Source organism: Telmatherina bonti (genome assembly GCF_933228915.1).
Source record: "Telmatherina bonti genome assembly, chromosome: 5".
In the NCBI taxonomy this organism is placed as follows: Eukaryota; Metazoa; Chordata; class Actinopteri; order Atheriniformes; family Telmatherinidae; genus Telmatherina; species Telmatherina bonti.
This window is the reverse complement of record NC_136623.1, coordinates 23381300-23391324: the sequence shown is the minus strand read 5'-3', so window position 1 is coordinate 23391324 and position 10025 is coordinate 23381300. Positions and strand designations below refer to the sequence as shown.

The 10025-nt window shown below is 38.3% G+C and overlaps 1 protein-coding gene across 4 annotated transcripts; it reads left to right on the top strand.

Moving 5' to 3' along the window:
- Positions 1 to 1112: 1112 nt before the first annotated feature.
- On the top strand, positions 1113 to 8313 carry LOC306755792 (retinoic acid receptor RXR-beta-A-like). 4 transcript variants are annotated; one of them, XM_079240314.1, is made up of 13 exons: positions 1161 to 1250; positions 2002 to 2034; positions 2428 to 2621; positions 2882 to 3035; positions 3190 to 3369; positions 3629 to 3682; positions 4983 to 5143; positions 5316 to 5445; positions 5944 to 6070; positions 6164 to 6205; positions 6302 to 6393; positions 6487 to 6592; positions 6681 to 8313. In XM_079240314.1, the coding sequence occupies exons 3-13, from the start codon at positions 2481 to 2483 to the stop codon at positions 6826 to 6828; spliced, it is 1335 nt and encodes a 444-aa protein (XP_079096440.1). In that variant the 5' UTR covers positions 1161 to 1250; positions 2002 to 2034; positions 2428 to 2480; the 3' UTR covers positions 6829 to 8313. The 4 variants fall into 4 exon arrangements, with proteins under 4 accessions (XP_079096439.1, XP_079096438.1, XP_079096441.1 ...); XM_079240313.1 differs by lacking the exon at positions 2002 to 2034 and having other exon boundaries at positions 1113 to 1250; XM_079240312.1 differs by lacking the exon at positions 2002 to 2034 and having other exon boundaries at positions 1120 to 1259.
- Positions 8314 to 10025: the final 1712 nt, after the last annotated feature.

The window sequence follows — 10025 nt, the reverse complement described above, 5'->3', positions numbered from 1 at the left end:
GTGACAATGCCACCTGGCTTGTTAAGAGACACTAACTCAGGAACCACTTTAAACAAAGTTGTTTAACAAGTCTCTCTCTCTCTCTCTCTCTCTCTCTCTCTCTCTCTCTCTCTCTCTTTCTCTCTGAATGTTGTTTGGTATGTGGCTTTTAGGTTTATTGAGATTAAATGATATAACATCCACACCTTGCATGTGGGCAGCTTAATAAATCTCCAGGTGAAATGAATGTTGTGAGTTGTGACCAGACTGGAATGGAAATTACAGTATTTAGTATCCACCAGTGACTGGGCCTGAACAAGAAAGGCAGCTCAATGCTTTTTGAGCTGTTTGAATAAGATAAAAGCTGTTCAAGTAATGAATTACTGTTTAAACATTAAATGAGGAACAATGTTTTCCAAATGGGCTAATGAATCTTCCAAAAGTAGCACATTTTTATCTGTGCAAATTCTGCAAAAGAGATTGTGCCTATGTACATGATATTTCTGTAGAAAATGTCCCTATGTGTATTTGAAGTAAACAAGATATTCTTAACTTGGGGAAAGAAAAAAAAAAACCACTGTGTGATCTATTGGATTGTGAAAAATTTCCCTTAGTAAAATCAGTAATGAAAGAACCAGTTGTGCAATATAATCCTCTGGTTGTAGGCAGAAAAAACCAAAACCCAACATTCAAGCTATTCTTGTAGGTGTGGCATCCCCATAGGTTTTTAACAAATTAGATAGTTTAGCACATTTTGTTTTTACCTATAAGGCATTATTGCAGTTTTAATCTATATATATATATATATATATTTTTTTTTAACTCAAGTTGTAGTTTACCATTATGCCAATCACAACATTAAAAAGAATATATATTTATTAACTGCTTGAATTGATCTGACTTTAAAAAAAAAGAAAAGAAAAATTATTCCATCAGTGACCATACAGCCTTTGATTTATTGTGGATTACGTATGCAATTTACTTCATATTAGAACAGTGTGTATTTTTAGCCTGGGTGTGGAGATATTTGGTGACTGTTGTCCATGCAAATATTCGCAAAAATTAAGCCGCATCTCGTAGGTGTCATATGACAGCACTGTTATGGGTGGTCCCATGAGACAGTCTGGCCTGCAGTGGATAGTGGCACCGAGCCATCATGGCCTGTAAACAACAACAGCGTCAAACTGAAGTAAACTCGATCTGATCGTCGACCTGGTTTAGCGCTTGTCTCTATTAGATAAAGCGAGGCGTTTTTCAACAATGCGTCGAAGGTGTGTCTGGTACGTAGTTGTAACCTTCACGCGACCATGAGCTAATTTGTCAACAGCAGTTTCCTCGAGCTTTCACCTTAACCCGTGCATCAGGCTAATGTTAGCTTCTTCAGCTAGCTCAGAGCCGATCCGCTAGTTTTAGCTAAATGGAAACGACTGCGCTGCATTAAGTGTATTTATTTAAGCGTTTTAATGACCCTTCATTGTTAAGCATTTTAGTTCACTAACGCGGTATGTTTACATTTTGTGTGTGTGTGTGTGTGTGTGTTGCTGAAGAAGTGAATTTAAATAAAATGTCAGACGTGTGGTAAACAAAGCTAATGCTAGCTAAAAATGTCTGGCCACGGTCTGTACTGTCGTTAAGGTTTTGCAACCAGCCAGCGGTGAAAGTAGCTGAACGCCATATTTTTTGTATTTAATTTCCAGTAATGTAATGCACATATGTTTACGGTATTCAAAACGGGCATTTACGTTTGTGGTGGCTATCTATTGTTCACTCGCTGTCGTATTTAACGGGGTAATCCTAATGTATGGTGACTGCGTATCATGGTAGATACGTTTAATAACGTGGTTTCAACAGAAAGGTGTTAATGTTAAAGTCTGTGTTAACGCCATTAATTTCCTTTATAGTAATGAAGTCTGAACGCTGCTATATACGTCAACACCCTCTAAATACAGTACATTTTCCCCCTTGCAAGTTAATCCAGTTGGATTATCATGTATATTTATGGATTCTGGTTTATGACTACAGCAAATCATCTTGAGGTCTCCAACAATTTCTTTTGTAAGATAATTATTTACTGGGGGATTTAATACACCTCCATTATTATTTGGTTTCATGTATCCTGATTATCTTTAGTTTTTATGAAAATGTTACACGGTTAGCCTTTGTGTCCTGCAGATTTATGCCTACAACAGTATTTTTTATTTTCTCCTGATTATTTGCTCTATAGACTATCTATCCCTCTATCTGTTAATTATAATCATTCCTGACACCTACAGTGCACTGCTTTGACCAGGTTTAAACACAGAAATCTGGCAGGTCAGCACCCAGACAGCTAATCTTGAATTCTGGCATTGTGTCAACTGAACCTGCACCACACTTTGAAAGCAAATATCTGCAAGGCCTGTCAGTTACTATTGTATAGCTAAAATTGTGCTGTTGTGTCACCCTCAGACTGATCTCCTCCGGATAGGACATCATTCTCTTCAGTGGGTAGCTAACAAGCCATGTCCTCACAGCAACCTAATAGCTCAGCCTCCAACAGCCCCACCAACATATTAGGTTCACCTTTTTCAGTGATTAGCCCCTCACTTAATTCCCCTGTGGTCTCACCGTCTCTCGGATTTGGACCCATTAGCAGCAGTCAGGTAATTACGTGGTAATTAATCTCATGTAACCATCACTTGAGGATTTGAGTGTTGATATTGGAGAGGGGGCATTGTCTTTCACTGTTAACGCCCAGGGAGATGTTAATGGGGGGGGGGGGGGGGGGGATTTGCTGGATATTTCTTCTTGTTTGCATAGAACTTGTCTGCAGTTCATACAACAAATCGCTGCTTTTTTTGTACAGTTAAAACACTGTAATGCCACTGTTTTATATTTTTTTTGTTTGTTTTATTGTCTCCAGATTTCTTCTTCAGCCCCCATTTCAGGGATGCATTCAGTAAGCAGCTCAGAAGATATCAAGCCTCCATTTGGCTTGAGGCCTATGCCAGCTCACAGCCCAGGAATAATGCTGTCTCAGAAACGACTGTGCGTGATCTGTGGCGACCGCTCCTCTGGTAAATCTAAAAACAGCATGAGCAGATTATTTTTCCTAACAGTTGCACACAATGAATCCTACTTATTGTTACTAATAAAAAACAAAGAATATCCGTCAGACTTTTCTACCATGTTGCAGTCCCCTTTAGTTTTATTTATTTGTGTCATTTCCAGGCAAACACTATGGAGTGTACAGCTGTGAAGGTTGCAAAGGTTTCTTCAAGCGAACTGTACGCAAAGACCTGAGCTACACCTGCAGGGATAACAAAGAGTGTCTGGTTGACAAACGCCAGCGCAATCGATGCCAGTACTGCCGCTACCAGAAGTGCCTGGCCATGGGTATGAAGAGAGAAGGTACGCAAAAGAATTGTAAAACAACTTATTAGGTTCTTATTGAGACTGATTGGCTTTTAAAGGTAAAGGAAGGCCTAATGATTTTTTTTTTGTTTTTGGTAAGAGTGAATTTTGGCTTGGATTAAAAAAAAAGAAAAAAAAAAAAAGGACTAATCTACACATGAAGAGACAGGGAATTGGAGCTGGTCTATTTAACTAACCCTCTCTCTACTCCTTCCTTCACTTTCTCTAATTCTACCCTTTCTCCATCTTTCAATAGTGATCAAACTTGTAAAGGGGATAAACGAAGATGGAAAAGATGAGGGATGGATGAGTACGTCACTGTAATCTTAAAGACACTGTCATGTTACGTAGAAAATGAGGTTGTTAGGCTAGAAATGCAGGGTTGATGACATTCATGCAGGGACAGTGGGGTTTGCTGTGCTATACAGCTTTGTGATGATGGACTGCTTGGTCAGCCAGCCTTAGCTTTTTGCTGAGTGTGTGTAAAACGCACATAAAAAACTGGCTGATTGAACCAACGTTGACACATAAAAGAATATAAGGGCTCACATTTTAATGAAAGCCATAAGGTCAGCTTGAAGCATCTTAAGAGTAGACAGAGTGCGCTGAATGTTTTGTGAGTCTCAACAGTAGATCCAGGCTGCTCTGAACTGGGTTCAGGGTAGAGGCACACAGGAATCTGTATTCTCAGTTTCATCACCAGCTAATCACCTTCCAGTGTCACTTTCCTATGGCTGCGGGTTTCTTGGTGTCTGAGCTCCCGATGATATTTGAGAAATAAGAATATCAGATGTTTTAGGATTAAAAGAAGTCTCTGTTCCTTCTACTTTGTTGTGATGAATCTTTTGCTTCACATCATATGTAATTCATTTAAAATTTAGCCAAATACGATACAAACCTTATTTAAACTTCATTGTTTTCTAGAAAACTTTAAACTATATTAAATATGCATCTGCAAAAGCTCCTCACAGCCATCCACCTAACATGGCTAATAATGGCTAATGGACATACCTCATCCATCTGTACTTTTATCAACTTGAAAACGCAGTAGGAAGAGACATGTGTATGAGTGTTGGCAGATAACTAAGAAGTTTACTTTACCTGCAAACAAAAAAACTGGAGTATTTCCTCAGAACAGCTGAGCTATTTGTGTGGATTATTCTGTAGAGAATTTCATCTGAATCTTCCAGTTTGAGTTTTTATGGGTCAATAACGTATACGTGGCTCACCAGAAAGCGGGGCTTCATGTAAAATGTAGGCTGAAGAAAATGTACACTTGATTGCAGTAAGTGCCTCAAATGATTCATGGGTGTATTCATATATATAGGAAGATTCCTGACATCTTCGCCTCAAGTCATTAGCAAATGTTTGGGACATTCATGTCCTGCCGCCCATCTGTTAATAATTTATCAGCACATTTATACTGAAACACAGTCACTTCCAAAGGCTTTACTTTTCTTTCTCTTTCTACTTGAGCCATCATTAAACATGACAAGAGTTTCCATGTCATGTCAGCAAAATTGGAATAATTGCAGTTCTGTACAGAGGATCAACCTTTTAAACTCACCGGTTTACAGTTTGTTCCTGTGTTTGTGCTTTGTCTTCTGCAGCTGTGCAGGAGGAGCGTCAGAGGAACCGAGAGCGTGAGGGAGAGATGGAGTTCAGCGGTGGAGTGAATGATGAGATGCCTGTGGAGAAGATCTTAGAGGCAGAGATGGCTGTTGAGCAGAAAACTGAGCTTCACTCTGACGGGGGCTCTGCAGGAAACTCTGTGAGTGGTTGCAACATTTAGCTGAGCGACCGTGTCAGCCAGGTGTTCTGGTTGACTTTAGGATAATGTCATTAAAAAAACTGCTTTCGATTATAAACCTGCATAAATTACAGATAGCATCTATAGCTGATCAGTTGTTAGAAAGTCATCATGATGTCTTGTTTGATTTCAGCCCCATGATACAGTTTCCAACATCTGTCAGACTGCTGACAAGCAGCTGTTTGCTTTGGTGGAGTGGGCAAAGAGAATCCCTCATTTCTCTGAACTGCCCCTTGATGATCAGGTCATCCTTCTGCGTGCAGGTATGAACAAGGAAATCTACACATGAATTTAAACATTAAATCACAGAGCATGTTATTGATGGAAGGTTTGTATAATTTGTGACAGAGAAGGACTGAATGTTAAAAAGTAGACTTGTGGAGGGGTGAAAGCAACAAGGCCAAGGCCACTCGCTCAAGTTTCAGTGCCACGCTGTCTTTTAAAGTAACATTGTCAAATAAAAATGTCAAGGATTTAGAAAAACAAGGAACAGCGTAAAAAAAAAGAAAAGGTTTGATAACGATAATGTGAATTAAACAGTTTTTTGACTCTACTTTTCACTTTTACCTGAATCCATGTTCCCGATAAACCAATGAAGTGTTGCACTGACACACTGAATCCAACAGTAGGATTATAACCAGGTGTGTGAGGCAGGTGTGGATGAAATTCATAGTCTGTTTAGTTATAAACCATATATACAGTATAAAATGATCTTTTTCATGATATCACGTGGCACATTGTAACTGTATTTAATTTGTCAGGGTGGAATGAGCTGCTGATTGCTTCGTTCTCCCATCGCTCCATTCCCTTGAAGGATGGAGTTCTCCTGGCATCTGAGCTGCAGCGCGACAGTGCACACAGCGCAGGAGTTGGAGCCATTTTTGATCGGTAAATGCATACAGACAAAAAGTGTAAAACAAATTAACTTGTCAACTTGTTTAAATGTTTCCATGTCATGTCTAATGTAACCGTTTAATGCAGAGAGAGTGTGCAGAGTGTAGAAGTTGGTGCCATATTTGACAGGTATGTTTACAGTTTTGTAATATTATCGGAGGATTTCAGGGTATTGACATTGGCATGCTTTTTTAATATTTTACACTAAAATATGTTATAATTTAGAGTTCTGACAGAGCTTGTCAATAAAATGAGAGACATGCAGATGGACAAAACGGAGCTGGGCTGCCTGCGTGCTATTGTTCTGTTCAACCCAGGTACCTGACAATGCAAGAAAATACCTCTTTGTTCCCTTTTACGGAGTACGATATAAATTTACTGAACACATTCCTCTGTATTGTTCCTGCCAGATGCTAAAGGGCTCTCCAACACAAGTGAGGTGGAACTCCTCAGAGAAAAAGTCTATGCATCATTGGAAGCTTACTGCAAACAGAAGTATCCAGAGCAGCAGGGAAGGTAAAAATCTTAATGTGTGTCTGGTTTGTGATGCATAGTTTATTAGTGCTCTTTTGCAGCAATACATTCTCCTCATTATTTACCACAGGTTTGCCAAGCTCCTCCTTCGACTGCCAGCACTGCGATCCATTGGCTTGAAGTGTTTGGAGCATCTCTTCTTCTTCAAGCTGATCGGTGACACGCCTATTGACACTTTCCTCATGGAAATGCTTGAAGCTCCCCATCAGTTGTCTTAGATAGGAATCATGTACTGAGATAGCTGGAGTCTGGGAAGCAGGCGTGGGACTGGAGTGGCACTTTAAGTTCTTTTAAGATTCGTCAGTTTGTCTCACTGCTGTCTGCGTTACACTTTAGTGCAACACAGATTTGCTCTTTAGACCAAACCCAAGGCTTGGCATGATGTACAAGCTGGTGCTATATGTCGTCATAACTTCATGAGTAACCATAGTAAAACATGAGTATTTTTAAAAATGTAAACATTTACATATTTCTCTCACAGATGCTATAATTTGGGTACTCATTTTTATATGAACTTTTTAGACACCTAAACATGAAAGTTTCGGTTGTTTCTCCAACTACACTCATCCCTAAAGCATTTTTGATTAAAAAAAACAAAAAAACAAAAAAACAAAAGAGAGAGGGGGCAAGCTTAATTATGAGCATGCATTAAGGATGCAATCTTTTTCATAAATTTGAATTCAAGACAGATCTGAAAGTGCATTATTGTACCAAACAGTCGCTGGGAGCAGTCCAACAGCAGCCTCCAGCTGACTTGATAGAATGCAAACCCTGGGACAGAGGACAGGTTGAATCTGTCCAACCCAACTTGTCTGTGTTGATTGAGGATTAGCTTTATGTGTTTCGTATCTGGTTAGTATCTCCTTCTTTTCCATTTAAAAAGAAAACAAATCACTTTTGTGGTTGATGATTAGACTGTACCGAACACCTTCTACGGACAATTTCTCAAACATACTTTAAACAAACACCTGGCTTCTTAAGTCGTCAAGCGTTTGTCCTTTGGTGCTATTTCCAAGATAATTTGACATTATTGGTGCATTTGCACCTAACCACAAACCTAAGAATATATGCAAAATTAAGAATTTCTTTGTTTTAAAATGTAGCAATATTAAATGTAAACTGCATATGCCTGTGAGTTATTCAGGTGTTTTAAAAAGTAAATCATGTCCAGTGCAAAGGGAATACTCCATTTTGTAATTTATACAATTTTAAGGTACTGTGCAAAATTATTTGTTCAGGGAAAATGTACATTGGTAAATATTAATTCTGATCAGGAAATACAAATGATATAATTCATAATATGTGCCCTTGTTTTTAGTTTTCAGCTAGTAGAAAGCAGAATGTGTCTTGGGTTGCACTGGATTTGCTGAGACTGTTTCAGCTGTTTTGTTTTTCCTGTTTTTGTGCTCTTTGATGCTCAGTTGTATTTCCTACTTTTCCCTTTTGTTTTGTAGGTAGCTGTCTTGTTCATGGTAATGTTTTCTGCAATTTTATCAAAAAGCAAATTATAATCACATTTAGATCCATAACACCTGTGGACATACAGATTTTTGTTTTAAAACAAGACCAAATGAGGTCTGTATGATGGCCACGTGTAAACACCAGATGAGCCGTGTTGGTGAGCTTGTCATCGACCTCTATGCTCTTGAAAGTTAAGTGACTTGAAGCATGGGTTGTGTGGACTAAAAAAAATAAAAATAAAGATGCATACATTTTGCTTACTTTTCCTTGCTTACAAGTGTCACATGAAACAATTTTTCCCGTCGAGGTGGAAAAGTCACTTTTAAAACGAACAGTCGAGGAAAAGATGATTAAAAGACAGTGACGGGGCTTTTGAATTAGCCTTTTTATTGTATCGGTTACATAGTTTTTGCTGTAGGCATAGAAGCAATGAAGCCTTGATTGTATAGCACTTGTGTCTGAGTGATGATATTGCACAGGCAGCAACGTGTGATCGGCTAATGTAAAAATTAACCAGAAAATGTTGATTGTGATGAAATCATCAGCCGCTAGAGGATTCCACTGGAGTAGCTGGTAAATGTGGTCACTGCACGTTTCACTGCTTTTCATGTCTTTACAGTAAAAAGGTTTAACAAAGTGCATGTAAACCGTACAAAGCTCTGATAGCGAAGGTGAAATTATCAAGCAGAAGTGTCACTTGTTTCTTAAACCCTCCATGGCTTAGAATTCTTAAATTATATTTAGAATAACACTGCTTTTTGTCTGTAATACACTTTTCCACACATGGAGAGGAAAGAAAAAAAAAAATCAAAACAAAGACACTGACTTGTACGTCATCGTACAGCATTCCTCTGTATTGCTTCAAACATGTTGAATAATCAGTCCAGTCTGGGTACCTTCAATTCTAAGTGGGATGCTGCACATATTGGGTGTAAGGTGCTGAGTCATTTCCAGTCAATTCTTACAGAATGCAGTGCTGGTGTACTTTATGGTACATTTATTATTCCTTACAAAAGCTATGTGTCCATCACAGTGAGACTTTGCAAATTGATAGACAAATTGCAAGTTATCTTAATGTGTGATTGAATAGTTCAGTTAAGGCTTTTCCAATTTAATCAATGTGCACAAAGATAGACCGGAAAAAAAAAAAAAAAACAACTAAAAAAAGTTTGCCACAATATAGATGTATGTTTAAAAACCACAATGCGGAGGATTTAATGTGCATCTACACCACCAGTACTTGTGTGAGATTTGAATTCAGTTATAGAAGTTACACTTCATGTCCTGTAAATGGTGAAGCAATGCCAAGTTAAAGTTAATTTAGCAAATGTTTCATACAACTATACTGGAGTCAGGTTTGCTCTTATTTTACCATAAGGCTAAATGATCGAGCTAATGTGCATAAAGGATCCATAAGTTCTCATAAATACTTAAAAGATGTCTTCATATATCCAAAACATAACATTAAAAAAAAGAAAAAAAAAAGAGAAATTTTGTCATGACATTTAAAAACATTGAAGGTAAATCACAGCTCGCGGATGAAACGTTATCTTCTCACCTCCTCACAGACAGCACACATGTAATAACAATTTGTAATTCCATGTCCCTGAAAACATTAATAAATAACTGTCTCTGCAAGGCACCGTGAAATGTGCAGCTCATAGTTTCTACCAAGTAAAACTCTGAAGGTTACTCACCTGTCTTGCTATACCTGTTAGCTTTTAGGTCCAAAAGTAGGGATGGGTCAGATTATCCAACTGTCTGCATATCATTAAGCTAAAAATATTAAAGTGATGAGCATTAGTGTGAAACAAGCTGCACCACCAGCCAAGCGCTGCAGTAACAACATTCTGTTGCCCTATAAACTTTAAAAAAAAAAAAAAAATCTACAGTCCAATTTCTTTCCTAGCCAGTAAATCAATGCACATCTGCTTTGAATCTGAGAGCGTTGATC